The sequence below is a fragment of the Vanessa cardui genome, chromosome 28 (genome assembly GCF_905220365.1).
Source record: "Vanessa cardui chromosome 28, ilVanCard2.1, whole genome shotgun sequence".
Taxonomy (NCBI): domain Eukaryota; kingdom Metazoa; phylum Arthropoda; class Insecta; order Lepidoptera; family Nymphalidae; genus Vanessa; species Vanessa cardui.
This window is the reverse complement of record NC_061150.1, coordinates 6974513-6995998: the sequence shown is the minus strand read 5'-3', so window position 1 is coordinate 6995998 and position 21486 is coordinate 6974513. Positions and strand designations below refer to the sequence as shown.

Here is a 21486-nt window from a genome sequence, read left to right as displayed (position 1 = left end):
GTTTGATTATTATTTGAATAGTTAAATCGTAGAATTACTGTGAATACACAATATATATTCTCAATTTTAAAAATAAATAGCAGAAAATTAATTTATGCTCTCGTATTTAGTTTGACTTTGAAATTTCTTATTGTTTATATTCACTTTTTAAGAAGGCCTTGAGGCGTATTTCGGGATGGACATAGAGGTAGAGGACGATCCAAGAAACGATGGATGGATTGCGTGAGAGGCGGATATGGTTAGAAATATTACTTGTGAGATGACGTTCGACAGAGAAGTATGCAAGAAGACATGCTGTGCCGACCTCAATTAAAATTGGGATAAGGGCAGCAGGATGATAATATAATGTTCATATTCACTTTTTAACCTTTTTCTATCGCTGGAAAAACGCTTTACGCGCTTCCCCCACGTCATGGAAAGTGGGGGGGGTCTCCTCGGTTTCTTGAACGCTGAGTGCGCCCAGGTCCACCGGGTTTACCCACTAAAAAACCAGCGGTACCCTCACCGTCTCTGAGCGGGCGCCACGGGATCGCTTACGTATGCTACCGTGGCACCCTGACGGTCGGCCTATCTATGCGGGCCTCCAACACCTAGGGGGGAATCTTGGGGAAGCTTCAAAGTCAGCTATATCCCATCCAACGAACAACTTGACTAGCTGTCCTTTAGTCCAGCTGGTCATACTATCAAATTCAATCAGCTGACTGCGAAATATATATCTGACGAAAATACTGTAACTGGCAATATTCGAAAAAGTCTAAAAGCCACGGGTTTTGTTCCTTTGTCAATACCAAACCTGGAGAAGATACTGAATAGTAGATATATGACTATTTAAAAACAATCTCGGTACAAGAAACATCGCTATGACGCGGCAGATACACGTATAATACTTCAAGTAATTAAGTAGTTTGGCACTTGGAGAGCTACATTCCTCCCTAAAGTGGGGGGATGCATAAATGCATTATTAACGCATTAGGAGATCAAATAATTTTTAACAGTTCGGTAGTGTGATATATGTTATGTGTTGCTATCGCTATCATTACTAACATATAGGTTAGGTAGATATGTCTTCACTCCGATTTTCTATCGGTTTATTCCAACACAACTTAGATTTCGCATCGGCAAAATTCGTAAAACCGATCATATCCGAATTGAGTACGCTATCCCAAATTATCAATATTTATTTCTCATGTGAATATGATCTTTACACAAACGTAATAACGTGTAATATCGTATGACCTAATATATTCGTCAATTTGACGCGTCGCTTTACACGCACTCGCTGTCTCGGGCCGAACTGACGCGGGAATCTATAGCGACGAATAGCGTCGAGTGGCGCGATAGGGAGCTGTTTCTATTGGTTGTGAATCGACAGTGATCGGTTCTATTGAATTTGCCGATGCTACATCTAAGTTGTGTTGAAGTATAACGTATTCTAAACACAAATCTCATACTGGTAACTCGTAAAAATCCTATTAAATAAAAAATAAAAACAAATCACATTCATCAACCTTCCCAGATTCTTTAGCCCAGATATTTGTTGAAACCTAGGAACGAAGTGTGTTGTATATGCCTATTCCAATAGTCAAAATAAACTATGCTTGAATAGCTTAGAAGCTACACAATGCGTCTGTGACGTCACCGCTTTAACTGATACCTCTTGCACGGCGTTTAAGACCAATAAGGAAACAAATACAGGAAATTTTATGTAACATTGTTAGAATAGAATTATATTTGAGTATGATGATGCAATAAGGCTTGCAAGCACGTGTGTTTAATTTCGTATGTGTATGTATGTCCACGAATTTCTCGAAAACTAAATCGTATCGAGATGAACTAAATTAAATTTTGTAACTTCACATTGTACGATATGTGAGAGAGAGATGAAACATACGATATCAGTGTCTGTTTAATTCGCATCACCAGCGAGAAATGTTAGCGTACGGTATCCAAGATCTCATCTTGGGGGAAAGGGACAGCATTATATAAACTTTGGTAGTTCTAAATAGACCAGCCGAGTGAGCGAGATCACTGTACGCAAAACATATCGCCATCACTTACACTTACTTGGTGGTAGGGCTTTGTGCAAGCCCGTCTCGGTAGGTACCACCCACTCATCAGTTATTCTACCGCCAAGTAACAGTACTCAGTATTGTTGTGTTCCAGTTTGAAGGGTGAGTCAGTGTAACTACAGGCACAAGGGACATAACATCTTAGTTCCCAAGGTTGGTGGCACATTGACGATGTAAGGTAATATATCTTACAGCGTCATTGTCTATGGGTGATGGTGACCACTTTCCATCAGGTGGCTGATATGCTCGTCCGCCAACCTATAACGTAAAAAAAAATCACTTTCAAACCGAACCTCACATAATGGGAATCACCGTACATTCACTCTTGATTTCAAACTGTTTGTCAAATTCGAAGCTAGTGGTGGGATTCGGATTAAGGGAATGCTCAGTTCCAGACTTTTGATTCGATCCAGCTTAGATAGGGAGCGATTCGCGTATAGATTCCAGGATGGCCGGCCACTCCCAGGGTCTTGCCGTTACTCACGATAGCAGTCACCAGGTACATGCATCGCACATCCGGATGGCTTATCTGAGCCGGACCCCCGCTGTCGCCCTGCAGAGTGCAATTGAGTGCGTTAGTCAATCAAATCAAAATAAACTTAATTCAAGTGGGCTTTTACGAGCACTTTTGAATCGTCATTTTACAATTAAGCGAAGCTACCACCGGTTCGGAAAGTAGATTCCGCCGAGAAGAACCGGCATTTAACTCAGTAGTTACTCTTTTCCAACATTTAAAAAATACAAAGTCATGTTAGTTAAATACAATTATTTAAATTAGTGTATCCTGCTTGGAAGTCAACAGGTATTAGCTCCACGCTTTTTTATCATCTATAAAATCTTGTATTGAATAATATGCTTTTTCTACCAATGTATTTTTTACAAACGATTTGAATTTACTAAACGGCAAACTTAAAAATGTCTGCGGAATTTTATTATAGAAGCGGATACCCTGCCCCAAGAAGGACTTATTGACTTTGCGGAGTCGGAAACTTGGCGAAATACGTATATTATCTACGTCATAAGTCTTACATCTTTACATTACGAGATACCATTTTTAAACTGTTGCACTTTGTGGTAAGGCTTCGTACTGTCTGGGTTGGTTCCCACCAGATATTCTACCACCAATTAGCAGTACGGTTGTGTTCCAGTTTGAAGGCAATCCAGTAACTGCAGGCACAAGGGACATAACATCTCAGTTCCCAAGGTTGGTGGCGCATTGGCGATGTAAGGGATGGTTAATATTTCATACAGCGCCATTTTCTATAGGCATTGGTGACCACTTACCACTTACTTGGTGATGTAAATAAGATAATCCGTTTCCTGTTTCGTAATGTAGAATCTACCAGGAATAACAGGCAATTGGCATCAGTGCACGTGAATGAGATCAAACACTAGTTCTGACCATGGTCTCATGAAAGGCAATCCTTCATCTCGATATGAAGGCATGTCAGCCAAGCGAATCATAGTTACCATGGGGGTCAGTGTCATCACGAGACATAACACCCTAGTTACCAAGACAGCTGGCAAAATGTGTAAGAAAATGTGATACTCATAACATTGGTACAAGGAACAAACACAAACTTGTTACTCCTGTTACTCGACTGCATAGAGTCAGTAACTCCTTTATGGGGCAATGTATACGGTTTTACAACAGGATCCCAGAAAGCGTTCAAAATGCCTCTGTTGCCAAAATTAAAAAAATTATTAAGGAACGCTTGTGTGCAAAAGGTTATTGTACAATTAATGAGTTTGTAATCGATAGCACACCTTGGGAATGAAACGATCGCCTCCTGGCTATTTCATCTCATATTAAATTGTTCATTTATATAATATATGAGACAACAAAAAAAAAAAAGAAAACCCGCTGAGTTTCTTTCGCCGGTTCTTCTCAGGTCAGGGTATTTTCTTGGAACCGGTGGTAGTGTTTCAATTGACCATCATTAAGAAAGTGTAATGCTTCTATATTGAATAAAGTTATTTGAGTTTGAGTTTGGCACATCGTCCTCGTCTGACTCTCCGCTGCAGCACGGATGCTGTGCTCTCACCTTGCTGGAGTCCCTGCCGCCGACCCTGTCTCCGTAGCATATCTGCGTGTTTCCGTCGTACCCGCGAGGCATGTGCCGCACCAGCTTCGGACTGTATAGCGCTTCACATTCCTCGTCCGGGAACTTATCAAGCGCTACCTGAAGACAAACAGATTACAAATTATTTAAATCACGTGGTGGTAGGGCTTTGTGCAAGCCCGTCTGGGTAGGTACCACCCACTCACCAGTTATTCTACCGCGAAATAACAGTACTCAGTATTGTTGTGTTTCGGTTTGAAGGGTGAGTGAGCCAGTGTAACTACAGGCACAAGGGACATAACATCTTAGTTCCCAAGGTTGGTGGCGCATTGACGATGTAAGGTAATATTTCTTACAGCGTCATTGTCTATGGGTGATGGTGACACTTTCCATCAGGTGGCCCATATGCTCGTCAGCCAACCTATTCCATAAAAACAAATCCTCCGCAAAGTCAGTAAATCCTTCTTGGGGAAATCCGTTTCTATAGTCAAATTCCGCAGACATTTGCCAACTTTGCCGTTTCGTAAATTCAAATCGTTTGTAAAAAATACGTTGGTAAAGGAGGCACATTATTCGATACAAGATTTTATAGATGATAAAATAGCGTGGAGTTAATACCTGTTGACTTCCAAGCAGGATATATTACTTTAAATAATTAAATTAACTAACATGACTTTGTATTTTTTAAATGTTAAGAATAGTAACTACTGAGTTTCTTGGCGGTTCTTCTCGGTAGAATCTACATTCCGAACCGGTGGTAGCTTCACTAAATTGTAAAATGACGATTCAAAAGTGCTTGTAAAAAGCCCACTTGAATAAAGTTTATTTTGATTTTTTTTAAGACTAAAATTGTCTTAACTAGCGACCGGGCACGGCTTCGCAAGCGTAAAATGTTAGTGTGTATGTTAATGTTATGGTATTAGGTTTACATTCAATTCAAGACTGCTGCTTTTATGAGCCTAATTGAATAAACAACAACAACAGCCTGTAAATTTCCCACTGCTGGGCTAAGAACTCCTCTCCGTTTGAAGAGAAGGTTTTGAAACACATCCACCACGCTGTTCCAATGCGGGTTGGTGTTATACAGAGTTTCTATGAAATTAGACAGATTTCCTCACGATGTTTTCCGAGCACGAGATGAATTATAAACACAAATTAAGCCAATGATATTCTAGTAAACAGATATGTTATACCCATACTAAACAACAGAAAAAAGTGTGCCGCGCCGGGGACCGTTTATTTTACATTTCGTTACAAGTAAAAAGGACAGCTTGATAAAAACAATAAGTACAAGGGATAACTAGATTTTTTAATTAGGCAAAACGTATTACTACATAATTATGATGTATTATGACGTATTACTACGTAAAACGACTAAAGGCAAACGTCCCAATTAGGACGTTTCCTAGTCTTCACTTTTTGCGCGTTAATAACATATCTGTTTACTAGAACATCATTGTTCTCGACCAAGTTTACCTTTTGTAAGGTATCCTTACTTCCCGAGTGAGCATCAGTGGCCCCCCACCCGGTGACCGTCACCGTGTCATCGCTGATCGGGGTGCCGTCGTGTAAACAAGCTGGTACCCTAAATCGGTTGAGGATCATTCTAGAACACCAAATACATGAAATCATTAGTATATGTACATTAAATATAACCATCACATAGTGTATAGTACGACACAACTTAGATGTAGCATCGGCATAATTCGTAAATCCGATCACATCCGAATTGAGCACGCTATCCCGAATTATCAATATTTATTTCTCACGCGAATATGATGTTTACACAAACGTAATAACTCGTAATATTATATGACCTAATATATTCGGCAATTCGACGCGTCGCTTTACACGCACTCGCTGTCTCGGGTCGAACTGACGCGGGAATCTATAGCGACGAATAGCGTCGAGTGGCGCGATAGGGAGCTGTTTCTGTTGGTTGTGAATCGGCAGTAATCGGTTTTATTGAATTTGCCGATGCTACATATACACGTAATTAATGTAGCTTACTGTTACTAGATGGCGTTACGATAAATTATATGAATTTCTACATCGCGATGGCAAGATTCGCTAACTATTCTATATAATGTTATCATTTTTTTTGTAATAAAACGTAATCACTAATGGCACAGTCCACTATCAAACAATTGTTTCCTGAAGCATCTTTAGGGTAGGGTTGCCAATGCCCATTCACCTAATTCCCCAAATTGGTGAAAAAATTGTCCAAATTCCCCGCACAGAATTAAGGAAAAAAACCATGTTATTGTATGTTTTTTTTTTGTTTTCTTTCATTTCCTAAATATAAAATCTAATTTTCGAAGGTAAATCAGACTAATGGTTACTGACGACCTTTTTTTTTTCGTGAAATCAGACTAGTCATGGTCAATGTCTGACTACAATGTCAATTTTCGTACTAACTAAAACACGGGTAAACAATCAATTACCGATCGTTTTGGTATAAAACGCATAAGTATAAATTCCCCTCATTTTCCCCACATAGGACAATCCCCACACCAATCCCCGATCGACTTGCGGTTCCCCGCAATTTGGGGAATACTACGCACGCACTTGCCTCCTAAAAAGTCAACTCAGCGCCTTTGAAAAACATTTATTTGAAAAAAAAAAACCATTCACTCATTCCATTCCACAATCCCGCTCACTACAAGACTTATAATAATAATAATATACTTTATTGTACACCACAGTCACACAGTAATTTAACAGTAAAAATGAAATATATACAAAATAAAAGTAGACGCACAATAAGGCGGTCTTATCGCTAGGTAGCGATTTCTACCAGACAACCTTATGGGCTTAGAAACACAGTCATGATTTCAGAGAAGGGAGGTGTCACATGTTATAATGTTTAATGATGATGATAAATGACTTATATTATACTGCCCATAAGTTTGCCAATCGTCTCTAAGCGTGTTTTTCCATTACGACTGTTCTCAACACACTTGTTTCGTTCACGAATGAATAAATATGTGACATCACATATATTACTCTGATCCCAATATAAGCAGCTAAAGCACTTGTGTTGTGGAAAATCAGAAGTAACGATACCACAAACACCCAGACCCAAGACGACATCTTTTTCTACATCAGCCGGGAATCCCACCCGGGACCTCCAAGTACAGTACACCCTACTCGACCACGGAGGTCGTCGTATTATTGTCGTCGTATTATTATTATTTCCGTTTGCATACGGTAAATAGAACGTTTTTGGGCAATGGTATACGCATATATAATAAGATATCGGAAAATATAATCAATTTACCATTTGCAAAATTTAAAAATATTATTAAGACTAAATTAATAAATAAATCATACTATTCATTAAAAGAGTACTTTTTAGAGAGAAACGCCTGGAGTTAGGCTCTGGTTCCATCATAGGACGCTAATTACTGTCAATAACAGCATTGTAAATCTGTTTATTTGAAAAGAGCAACTATGCGAGTTTCTTGCCGTTTCTTCTCGCTGGAAGCTGCTTTCCGAAACGGTGGTAGTATTTGATTCATTGTGAAGTTTACTTGAATAAAATTGATTTGATTTGATTTGATTTATTGGATCCGGTACTATGGCCATCAGTAACAGTAACTACCCCCCCCCCCCAAAGCCGATGTTGACCACAGCTAGATCTTACTTCCGGTCCGTCTTCAGGAGAGCAATGTCGTGGTACATATCCGGCGCCTTGTAGCGCGGATGCTTATGTATCTCGGCCACTCGGTACAACTCTTCCCGCCGGACGCTCTGAGACATCCTCAGAAAGCCAATGCGGACCTTCGTCACGTTGCCGCTGGAGTGTCAACACGTAGACGTCATCGGAACATCGGTTACTTACAACAATAACAACAACAACAACAGCCTGTAAAGTCCCACTGCTGGGCTAAAGGCCTTCTCTCCCTTTGAGGAGGAGGTTTGGAATATACCACCACGCTGTTCCAATGTTGGTTGGTGGAATGCACATGTGGCTGAATTTCTATAAAATTTGTCACATGCAGGTTTCCTCACGATGTTTTCTTTCACCGTGCACGAGATTAATTATAATGACAAATTAAGCACATGAAACAGCGGTGCTTGCCTGGGTTTGAACCCACAATCATCGGTTAAGATACACGCGTTCTAACCACTGGGCCGTCTCAGCAGATTACTTGACGAACTTATTATCGCTACTCAGTTAAAGTAGATGAGCACGTTCGCAAATGGTCTAATTGGCGGTGAGTGGTCACCACCGGCCACAGACTACACAATGCGACACAAACCCAGCGAAATACGATGTCATATTGGACATATTCTAGTCGTCTCGTGTTTGAGGGAGTTGGTTGTCAGTGAAAGGCAAGAAAGTAGCCTGTGACCTTCCTTGTATTTTTTTTTTGTGATAAATTGGCGGACGAGCATATGGGCCACCTGATGGTAAGTGGTCACCATCACCCATAGACAATGACGCTGGAAGAAATATCAACTATTCCTTACATCGTCAATGCGCCACCAACCTTGGGAACTGAGATGCTATGTCCCTTGTGCCTGTAGTTACACTGGCTCACTCACCCTACAAACAGGAACACAACAATACTGAGTACTGTTATTTGGCGGTAGAATAACTGATGAGTGGGTGGTACCTACACAGACGGGCTTGCACAAAGCACTACCACCAAGTGAGTAGTAGTAGTTGTTTGTAGTTCAAGTTTACTTCACACCAAATTTCATCAAATTCGGTTCAGCGGTTTGGTCGCGAAAGGGCGACAAACAGACAGAGTTACTTTTACATTTATAATATTAGTATAGCTAACTGGATCGACTGGCAAGTGGCTACCAGACGGGAAATGGTCACTGCCACCTCGCGTTTCATATGGTGGTCATATCTGGGCGGCAACAGTTTTCCGTCAGGTAACCTGCCATCCTAATAACAACAATCGAAGTGACGTACCCGTTGCGGCTGTAAGTGCAGTGAGCGGCGGTCAGTACGAATCTATCGCTGACGATGAAACCGCTGCATTGCCATTCTCTGTCCGGAGAATCGTAACCAAGCAGAGCCTGTAAATGTGGTATCTGTTATGAATTAAACCGAGTCGAGATGGCCCAGTGGTTAGAAGGCGTGCATCTTAACCGATGATTGCGGGTTCCAACCCAGAGAAGCACCGCTGATTCATGTGCCTAATTTGTCTTTATAATTCATCTCGTGCTCAGCGGTGAAGGAAAACATCGCGAGGAAACCTGCATGTGACAAATTTCATAGAAATCCTGCCACATGTGTATGCCAACAATCCGCATTGGAACAGCGAGGTGGAATATGTTCCAAAGCTTCTCCTCAAAGGGAGAGGAGGCCTTCAGCCCAGCAGTGGGGATTTACAGGCTGTTGTTGTACGAATGAAACCAAGTATAGGATTCTCGTGGGTAAACCTGGCGTACCAGGGCGCTACCAGAATTTCTATGAAATTTGTCACGTGCAGGTTTCCTCACGATGTTTTCCTTCACCGCTGAGCACGAGATGAATTATAAAGACAAATTTAGCACATACATCAGCGGTGCTTGTCTGGGTTTGAACCCGCAATCATCGGTTAAGATGCACGCGTTCTAACCACTGGGTCATCTCGACTTGTGCCCAAAACGAGGAGTCCCAAGTCCAAGATCCTCCTTACCATATGGGGAAACTCTCCATATGTCGCGTCAGTTCCATCAATGATCAAACTGTCCGGGCCCCAGTTGCAACGGTTCACCCTCTCCATCCCCATAAACGGCGTCAGGCTGTCCTCGCACGGGAACACCAATTCATCTTGGTACTGAAGACATTCTAGAAACGTTCACACTTTAGATTAGATTAGTATATAAAGAATAAAAGTGAAAGTATAGTAAAGTAACAGCCTGTAAATTTCCCACCGCTGGGATAAGGCCTCCTTTTCCATTTTGGGTTTGGAACATATTCCACCACGCTGTTCCAATGCGGGTTGATTGCACATGTGGCAGAATTTCGATGAAATTAGACACATTCAGGTTTCCTCACGATGTTTTCCTTTACCGAGCACGAGATGAAATATAAACACAAATTAAGCACATATATATGGTGCTTGCCTGGGTTTGAAGCCGATATCGTCGTTTAAGATGCACGCGTTCTAACCACTGGGCCATCTCAGCAAATATATATCTCCTCGTATATAAAGAATACTTACTCTGAAATGATATCCTGTAGGAAGAGGGCGTTGTATAGTTCGTCAGAGGATCGCACTGATCATTCGTCACAGGAAACCTCGGGGTCACGAAAACATACTCGTAAGCATCAGTTGTAGTCTTTATTTCTCTGCAACATTAAAAAACGTGTAAATGGAAACACACTTGTTCAAAGTCGAGATGGCCCCGTGGTTAGAACGCGTGCATCTTAACCGATGATTGCGGGTTCAAACCCAGGCAAGCACCGCTGATGCATGTGCTTAATTTGTGTTTATAATTCATCTCGTGCTCAGCGGTGAAAGAAAACATCGTCGTGAGGAAACCTGCATGTGACAAATTTCATAGAAATTCTGCCACATCTGTATTCCACCAACCCGCATTGGAACAGCGTGGTGGAATATATTCCGAACCTTCTCCTCAAAGGGAAAATAGGCCTTTAGCCCAGCAGTGGGAATTTATAGGCTATTGTTGTGTTGTTTGTTGTGTAGGTGTATAATTTATTAAGGCTTTTTGTGTAAATAAGTTGAAAGAGTACGATAATTGCTAAACATGTCCGAAAAAGCAACAAAAATATACGTAAATACAAGGTAAAAATATTTAAAAAAGACTTTTGTCTACGCGTGGGAACCTGGGACGGGCCGCTAATAATAAATTAATATTGGACAACACCACATACACTACTCTGATCCCAATGTAAGCAGCTAACGCACTTGTGTTGTGGAAAACCAGAAGTCACTCAAAAAAAAACTCAAATAACTTTATTCAATATAGAAGCATTACACTTTCTAATTGATGATCAATTGAAACACTACCACCGGTTCGGAAAAAAAAAATACCCTGACCTGAGAAGAACCGGCGAAATAAACTCAGCGGGTTTTTTTTTTGTTTGTCTCATATATTATATAAATGAACAATTTAATATGAGATGAAATAGCCGGGAGGCGATCGTTTCATTCCCAAGGTGTGCTATCGATTACAAACTCATTAATTGTACAATAACCTTTTTTTGCACACAAGCGTTCCTTAATATTTTTTTTTAATTTGGCAACAGAGGCATTTTGAACGCTTTCTGGGATCCCGTTGTAAAACCGTATACAATGCCCCAATAACGATACCACAAACACCCAGACCCAAGACGACACAGAAAACTAACTTTTCCTTCGACTCGGCCGGGAATGGGTACCGAAGTTGCGTATCCAAGAAAACCGGTGTACGCACTACTCGACCACGGAGCTTTCCATAATAGGCCACAGGTTCAAATCCGTATGTGAATCACCTATTTCACCTTCTCAACATGTAGATAACTTTGTCCAAACCGAGATAGGAACAACCCACCCATTGCGTTCCAGTTTGAAGGGTTAGTGAGCCAGTGTAAATAAAGGCACAAGGGACCAACTTTGTTACTGGTTGTTGTTGTCTTGTTCTGTTGATGGTTACCATTTACCATCCAGATGGTCCATTTGCTCGTGTACCAACATTAAACCTTAAAAACAAAATGATTCTTACTCTTTGTGAGGCCTGAGATGTCTCGCGTCTAAAATGGGCATGTAGTCCTCTACACAGCAGACCTTGAGTTTATCACAAAACTGGAATTAAATTATAAAAAGTTGATTTATATAAGACTTTGAAAGTTCCCTTGATGATTGGGCGCTGTGCAACCTCACCTGAGTTGGTACCCTGGTCGTGGGCACTAGGAATTATTAACCCTGGGCATGATAATCCCCATCCTCGGGAAGCAAGATGTTAAGACTCTTGCACCTCAGAAAGCAACCATGCTTAGTGTTGCTGCTTGGCGGTAGAATACATGATGGTAGTCAAACCAAATCAAAATAAACTTTATACAAGCACTTTTGAATCGTCATTTTACAATTAAGTGAAGCTAAGTGAAGCTAAGTGAACCACTACAGTAGATTCTACCGAGAAGAACCGGCAAGAAACTCAGTAGATACTCTTTTTTAACATTTAAAAATATAAAGTCATGTTAGTAAAATACAATTATTTAAATTAATATATCCTACGTGGAAGTCAATAGGTATTAGCTCCATTCTTTTTTATCATTTATAAAATCTTGTATTGAATAATATGCTTTCTCTACCAATGTATATTTTACTAACGATTTGAATTTACTAAACGGCAAAGTTAAAAATGTCTGCGTAATTTTATTATATAATTATTTTATTATACTCAGGTGGGTTTGCACAAAGCCTGACCACCAAGCACGATAAGGAACTTCATTCCAAAATATCTCTCCAATTATGTAACTTTGCCTACCACTGGCTTCTTTCCCTTCTTTATTTCGTTGAAAGCAAACGGACACTTGAATATGTCCATACAAGTCCCCTGTTTTCCATCCCTTCCGAAGCACAACCCTGTTGGTCCTACAAATTGTAAAAACAATGTAACAACTAGCAGATGTTCCAACGCTGGTAAACGGTAAGATACATATGTGGCAGACTCTCATACGATCCAGACAGGTTTCCTCAAGATGGTTTCCTTCACAACCCATGTCTGAAACCAAAATGTTCTGACATTTTGGTTTACTCGGCTCGTTAGGTATATACCTGTATGGTGATAATATTGTACACGACACAGTGCAGTTAAACATCGTAAGAAAACCTGCATTACCTACCAATCCGCGCATTTGTTCCACTACCTCCATGCGTGAAATAAGAAGTGAAAAATTTTGCCCAGCTGTGGAGATACTTAAATTAACTAAAAACCACAAAGATATACTCACGACAATAGTAACACACAAATGCAAGAATTATCAACACAGTTACAGAGAGAGCTTGTAAAATGATCCTGCGGTGTCTCTTTAAGAAGTTTTCCCTTTCTCTGACCACCAACAGGTTCTGTAAAGATGACGAATATTTTAAAATTAATCATGATATAATTATTGGACCATTTTTGAAATTTGGCCGTACACATTCAGGTATACCTATCCAACATGCAAAGGGGATCGGAATTGCGATTCAACGGGGAAATGCTGCTAGCATTCTTGCCACCATTCCACTCGGTCAAGATTTATGAAGTAACTAGTTTTAGTTCATATTTGTATATATTTAAGCATTTAATGTTATTAATTCTTATGTTAATAATTGATCATTACATGCACCTATCCACATATGATATCGAAGTCAGACTAAAATTCGCTTCATCTCTTTCACACAGAGGGGTTACCATAAAGTTAAAGAGAGACAGGGCGAATATTTCATGATCTTTTTTTAATGTTTAGATGACATAACATTCCGAGGACATTTTTAGATGTTTTTCGAGATATACCTAGAATACATGCCTAACGACTGTGCTCGTTACACACTGACCTCAGAAGACTCCAAATTGAGGCGTTCGTTACAGGCCTCCTTCCCCTTCTCGCCGAAGGGAAACATATTGCTTCAACTTTTCTCAATCTGAAATAATTGGTTATATTAGTGATGGGACCATGTAATCCATGTTTATATCTGTATCAACCACAGGGGATATGACATCATATATCCCAAAGTTTTTGGCGCATTGCTGATGTAAAGAATGGTTAATATTTCCTATGCCGTGGTGGCACATTTACAGTTCAGGAATCAACATCAACAGCCTGTAAATTTCTCACTGATGAACTAAGGCCTCCTGGAACATATTCCACCACGCTGTTCTAATACGGGTGGAATACACAGGTGGCAGAATTTCTATGAAATTAGACACATCCAGGTTTCCCCACCACGTTTTTGTGTTTTGAATTATAAACCCAAATTAAGCACATGAATATTCAGTGGTGCTTGCCTGGGTTTGAACCCGCAATCATCGGTTAAGACGCACGCGTTCTCAGAGATTTACTCAATCAAAAATTTTATCATAACCGCATTTCCTACTACTACTATTCGGTCGAGTGGTGTGTACATCGGTTTTCATGGGTACCCACTCCGAGGTCCCGGGTTCGATTCCCGGCCGAGTGGATTATCATTAGTTTCTTATGTTGTCTTGTGTCTGGGTGTTTGTACCGTCGTTACATCTGATTATCCATAAAACAAGTGCTACAGCTACTTACATTGGGATCAGAGTCATGTATGTGATGTTGTCTTATATTTAAAAACAAAAAAAAACCTTAGTTTTATTACCAAATGAGCAGAGATGAGACATTAAGATTATTTTTATATAATTTTATTATCTTAAGTATGTATAAGTGTATGATAGAGATATATATTATTTATACATAATATTTATATATGCAGGAAGTATAATGAATAGTGTGTAACTATTTGTATGTAAGCTTATGATTGCACCGCCTACGCGGATGGTTTTAAAATCTCCCTCTGATTGGGTTGTCTGGAGGAGACGGCTAACAAGCCGTAAGTCCTCCCGTTGTACAACACTTTTAATGTTCTTCTTTTGTTTTTTAAATTATTTTTTTGTATTTTATTAATTTTGTGTATGTAACTTTCTTTTTTTTTTGTTTTTTGTTTGTGGTGTGCAATAAAGAATAATTCATTCATTCATTAATTACATTATTGTATACGGTTGATATGTTTCTGGCGGAAATTTCAGTGCATAAATCGTAATCGCACTTAGCTGTAAAAATATATTCAGTTACTACTGGCTGTGCCAACGACCATGTATGCCTTTGAATATAACAAAAAGAAATATTACTGTAGCCTAAGATACTCCCTATTATATCAGTTATTTGCCAGTTAAAATCCCTTCAAAATCGGTCCAGTCGTTACAGAGATAAGCCGGAACAAACGGACAGAATGACCAAAAATTGTAAAAAAAATATTTTGTTTTCGTATGCATTGAGTAAAAAAAGGGATATTTCAATATTACAAACAGACACTCCAATTTTCTTATATGTATAGATTTAAATGGTTCTATTTAATATATTATATATTTTATATTTTACTTGGTGGTAGGGCTTTGTGCAAGCCCGTCTGGGTAGGTACCACCAACTCATCAGTTATTCTACCGCCTAATAACAGTACTCAGTATTGTTGTGTTCCGGTTTGAAGGGTGAGTGAGCCAGTTTAACTACAGGCACAAGGGACATAGCATCTTATTTCCCAAGGTTGGTGGCGCATTGACGATGTAAGCAATAGTTAATATTTCTTACAGCGTCATTGTCTATGGGTGATGGTGACCACTTACCATCAGCTGGTCCATATGCTCGTCCGCCAACCTACACGATAAAAAAAATACATATAACAAAGTGATAAGTTTTAATTAGCCACTTTAATTACCTATATTTTTAAACAAAACCTAGACCATTATCACTACCTAGGTCTTTTATCAGTCTTCTAGGAATTATGATAACAATCTAGCTTTCTAACCTTGTTGGATAACAAATAGATTATATATATTATTTAATGCATCTGCAGCGTTAGTGTCATAGGTTAATTATAGGGTGTAAAATTCCACCCCTAGGGGGTAAAACAGGGATTCGAATAGGCTATTTGACTGGTTTTTATAAAACACTTTATATTATTTAGTTGTAACCCAGTAAACGTTGTTTTTTATTTCTAGTACATATTTTGAAAACACTTAAATATTACGAGTTTAAATAACATTTTTAAACTCGTAATATACAGGGTTATTGGTTACTCGACGTATATCTGTTAGGAGGTGATAGGGGTGACTATTTGCAATAATTTTAACCCCCATATGCATCCTAAGTGAACTATCCAAAAGTGAACCATTTTTGAGTTATCACTTTTTTTAGCTTTTTTCAAAAATTTGTCAAAAATGTAACTTAAAAAATTTATTAAAAAAGATACGAATTAAAATCTATTTCTTTCTTTTGTTTTATAAAAACGATTAAACACTGGATATTTGTCAATATTTAAAGAATAATTATCGGTCCAAATTAAAAAATGCGAGGCGGAAAAGAAATTTCTTGCAATATTTTTTTGATTTTTTAACGATATGACGCCGTTTTGAACGTAGACGAATCTATTATCGGAATTTTAGAAGTAAAATTAAAGTGTGTATAAGTAGTAAAGTCCAATAGTGTTGTATTATAAAATGGAGATATATGTATTAATCATAAGCTCTTAGTAGTGCACAATACAGCTGAGTTATCAGTAGATCGAATGAAATACGTATAGTACGACACAACTTAGATGTATCATCGGCAAATTCAGTAAAACCGATCACTGATTCACACAGCCAATAGAAAAAGCTCCCTATCGCGCCATTCGACGCTATTCGTCGCTATAGATTCCCGCGTCAATTCGACCCGAGACAGCGAGTGCGTGTAAATCGACGTGTCAAATTGACGAATATATTAGGTCATATGATGTTACACGTTATTACGATTGTGCAAAGATCATATTCGCATAAGAAATAAGTATCGAGGTTTTGGTATAGCGTGCTCAATTCGGATGTGATCGGTTTTACGAATTTTGCCGATGCGACATCACAGTTGTGTCGTAATATAAATAAAGTTTGTTTCTCTTTTTTCCTACCTCAAGCGCGGTGGGCTCTATGCATTGTTCTCTATGTTGGTGTACAAAGTATATCAGCATTGACACAATAGGCTATTTGACAATGCGAAAAATAAATTGTGAATTATTGTAATCAGTGTATATTATGAGTTTAAAAATGGTTATTTACTAACGAAACTTGAAAATAATACTTAATTTATTCAATAATCAATAAATAAAAATGTATTTTTTCAAACGTTTGTCACGTGAAACAAAACGTTCCTGATTGGCCAGGCTTATGATGAAGTCACTTTGTTGTAAACCTTGCTTTTCTACTATATGTACCACAGATTATAATACAGCAAAGTGACGTCACCGACCCCATTGCAGCGCCATATTGTCCATGTAGCGTTTTCGCGAGTTATTTAAATATGGAATTTTTAATATGATATTTTTCGGCAAATATGTACTAGAAATAAAAAAAACAACTTTTACTGGGTTCCTTAACATCGGGGACAGAGAAGGTTCGTCACATTACCATTTACTCCTGTGTGCTCAGTGTGAGCGATAATCTGCTTTACCGATCGAGAATATATGACACTGACAGACATATGACTTGTGCCTGTAGTTACACTCACTCACCCTTCAAACTGGAACACAACAATACTGAGTGCTGTTATTTGGCGGTAGAATAACTGATGAGTGGGTGGTACCTACCCAGACGGGCTAGCACAAAGCCCTGCCACCAAGATCTGTACTGTACAACTGTACAAATATATGTATATTAATAAATTATATGTTCAGCTTTTCCAATGAACCGCTTTGGTTTTATCTGTGACTTATCATAATATATCACCCACTCCACAATCTACGCCACAATCACATATTTCAACGATTTCCCTTTGAGGATGTATCGATTATATATACCTGCTGACTTCCAAGCATGATGTATTAATTCAAATAATTGAATTAACTAACATGACTTTGTATTTTTTTAATGTTGAAAAAGAGTAACTAGTTCTTGCCGGTTCTTCTCGGTAGAATCTACTTTCCGAACCGGTGGTAGCTTCACTTAATTGTAAAATGACGATTCAAAAGTGCTTGTAAAAGCCTACTTGAATAAAGTTTTTTTTTTTTGATTTGATTATTCCGACACACTACTACAGTGCGTAACGGTTATTTATTTATACAAAGTAAATGGAAATAATATATATAATGAGCCGAGACGGCCCAGTGTAGTATTATTTTCAAATTTCGTTAGTAAATAACCAGTTTTAAACTTATTATATGTACTGATTACAATAATACACAATTTATTTTTCGCATTGTCGAATAGCCTATTACCGAGTTAATCTGATTCTTTTTCTTTCTCTGTCAGCGCTAATCGGTTCAACATCTCATTTTGTGCCCTTAGCTTTTAAAATCACAAATTTTGACTTGATTCCTTATATTACTAAAGGTGCGATATGTCTTATTTCATATAAAAACTCCTAACGGATATAAGTCGAATTACCAATAACCCTATATATGTATATGCTATAATGATGAATCACACAGCCGAGAATTTTCACCACTGAATTTTCGTGTGATAAATTTTATTTGTAATTCATCTCGAGTTTGTCGGTAAAGGAAAACATCGCGAAACCTGCATGTGCCTAATTTCATCGAAATTCCGAATTGGAACAGAGTAGTGGAATATGTTCCAAACCTTCTCCTGAAACGGACGGCCTTAGCCCAGCAGTGGGTTAGTTACAGGCTGTTGTTCTTGTTACGCGCCAGTTTTATACCTTTGATTTGGATGTTCCCTACTATTTTCTTTCTTTAATTCTTTTTATAATTATGTCGTGTCCTAATAAACGTTTCTTTCTTTTCTTTCAAACGACCATAGACCAATTGATGGGGGTTATCAGAAAAATAAGAAAAATAAAATTTATCAATCGCTGTGACCACGAAACCTGAACATTTTTTTTATTTTATTTTTTGTGTAACGAATTTTACTATCTATAGTAAAAATATAAATAATAGTGCATTGTATGTCTTGTGAAAAAGCTGTTTTCGGACAGTGTATGGTGAGTGGTAAAGCACAGAACATATTCGACCACGCTGTTCCAATGCGGGTCGGTGAAATACACATGTTGCAGAATTTCTATGAAATTTGTCACGTGCAGGTTTCCTCACGATGTTTTCCTTCACAGCTGAGCTCGAGATGAATTATAGACAAATTAAGCACATGAATCAGCGTTACTTGCCTGGGTTTAAACCCGCAATCATCGGTTAAGATGCACGCGTTCTAACCACTGGGCTATCTGAGCTTTTTTTAACTCAACCCATACGTAATACGTATGTATGTATTACACGGTACATATACCATAAAAAAAAAATTAACAAAATGAAAGACCGACTTCAAACAAAACAATATTTTCAAACAAATAAAAATGCACTAAAAAGTAATAATTAATAATTGCTTATTTAACATATTTTTTAGATTCCTCCTAGGTAAAATGAAATGAAAAATATTAGACTACTTAAAAGTCTATTTACGATTACATAACGTAGTTATAGTTGTTGTTATATTTGGAGCCGGTGTCAGCCACGGGCACGCGCCTCGACAGTCAAAATACGATACGAGCCCCTTGATTGACCCAGTATATTATCGTATAAGAGGTAATTTGTAAAAAACATATTTCTAAAAGTATTCTCGTACTGTATTTGATAGATATACTGTAGGGTTTTCTTGGCTTGTTTTTTACATTTTTTCGGTCAGTCTGTTTGTTCCGGCTTATCTCTGGAACGGCTGGATCAATTTTGACGGGGCATTTACGGGCAGATTATACAATAACATTTAGGCTAAAAAAATATTTTTTATTATTAAATTCAAAGGCGTACAAGGTCGCGGGCACAGCTAGTTATAAATATATATTGTTATTCCCATATGTCATTATTTTAATGTTAATAAACATTGCCTTATAAAAATCAATAAATGTTAAGATCATATTATGTTGACACAGTCGTTAGAACTTTGTCACATTTACTTATATCCTATTCCAATAGTAGCATCGGCAAAATTCGTAAAACCGATCACATCCGAATTGAGTACGCTATCCCAAATCATCAATATTTATTTATGTGAATATGATCTTTACACAAACGTAATAACTCGTAATATCATATGATCTAATATTTAGCAGTTTGACGCGTCGATTTACACGCACTCGCTGTCTCGGGTCGAACTGACGCGATAATCTATAGCGACGAATAGCGTCGAGTGGCGCGATAGGGAGCTAATTCTGTTGGTTGTTAATCGTCAGGAATCGGTTCTATTGAATTTATATATGTTCTATACGTATTTAATGCGATTTACTGATAACTCAGCTATATTGTGCACTACTAAGAGCTTATGATTAATATATCTAACTTAACTATTTATATAGGTACACTTTAATTTTAATTCCAAAATTCCGATCCGGTCGTCGTTCAAAACGGCGTCATTTGGTTTTATCCTCTCACGGTTGGGATAGAGCATACCTAAATAACATTCTGTAATCTTAATCATGTATGTGTAATTATAGAATTTTACTTACAAATAATTTTAAATATATATATTTTATCGAAAACCGAATATAGGAAATCTTTGCCGAAAAGAAAAAAAAAGCAATAAGTCAAATGGTTCCTGGATTATTCTTTTTTTAAATTTAAATAAACTTTTTTAATAACTCTACTGTAACGTACAAAGAATTGCTTGGTGGTTGGCACTTGTGGATATGGTACCAACCACTTATTAGGTATTTTACCGCCAAACAGCAATGCTTAGTATTGTCATGTTCTGAGTGGTGAGTGAGCCAGTGTAATTACACGGGCTCCTTTATGTTCAAGGTAACCCCAGTCGCATGTATCTGTGGTGACCACTTACCGTCAGGTGGTCTATTTGATCAGCCTTCGTATGTATATTAAAAAAAACCTACGAGATTATGATTTTTATACTAAAAAAAGGTTGTGGTATATATTTATACTATATATGTATTATTTGAGTGTAACGTCTGGCCTACGTGACTTATAAATGAAATCGATTTCTAACTGAAATATAATCAATATATTTCTAATAGGTACATTTTTATAATAATATTATTACCTTTTCATTGAAACAAACATTGGGACTACAAATTGATGTATATAACCTTACCTTTTTCAGTTTCGAAGTACATTTCGGTCTTATAAAGTAAACACTATCACAGAAAGTTTATATCACAGCACTTAATACAATATAACTATAAAATAAGAGGTCAATAAAACCTCTAAACACAAGAAAACGACATTCACCGGCTGTTGCGAAAAATTTATGCCGTTTAATTGTCGTCAAAACGTTCTCCCGCCGGCCGCCGCCGCTCTATCGGCCCGCTTGACGCTTCTAAAGTTCTCGAATACAATGACATTTGCTAACACCGCTACAGATTATAAATAACAAAATATTGATAATATTGTATGCATCATTATATTAATAATTAAATAAATCAACGTTTAATATAATTTAAAAAATATATTTAAATTAGGTTACGTGGTATTTAAATGTATTACTTATCAATAAAAATATATTTACCATTAAATAAACGAGGTCATTGAACTCCGTTCGCGCCGAAACATATATTCGAGATTTATACTGTCAACAAAGTTTGTCTTTCGTCCAGAAACTAATTCGTAATATTATTATTACCGTTCTTTAATATTTTATTATTATAATATGTTTTTTTATATTAATACTTATTAATGCGAGTCATGTGCGCTTTT

General features: G+C 37.9%; 1 protein-coding gene across 1 annotated transcript; it reads right to left on the bottom strand.

Annotated features, from left to right (window-relative positions):
- Window positions 1–2213: 2213 nt before the first annotated feature.
- LOC124541655 (serine protease snake-like) lies at window positions 2214–21122 on the bottom strand. Its single transcript, XM_047119582.1, has 12 exons — window positions 20885–21122; window positions 13624–13710; window positions 13038–13152; window positions 12572–12678; window positions 11807–11886; window positions 10303–10430; window positions 9775–9926; window positions 9063–9169; window positions 7779–7931; window positions 5609–5738; window positions 4115–4252; window positions 2214–2622 (listed from the first exon to the last, which is right to left on the bottom strand). Exons 2-12 carry the CDS (start codon window positions 13687–13689, stop codon window positions 2455–2457), a joined length of 1344 nt encoding a protein of 447 aa, XP_046975538.1. The 5' UTR covers window positions 13690–13710; window positions 20885–21122; the 3' UTR covers window positions 2214–2454.
- Window positions 21123–21486: the final 364 nt, after the last annotated feature.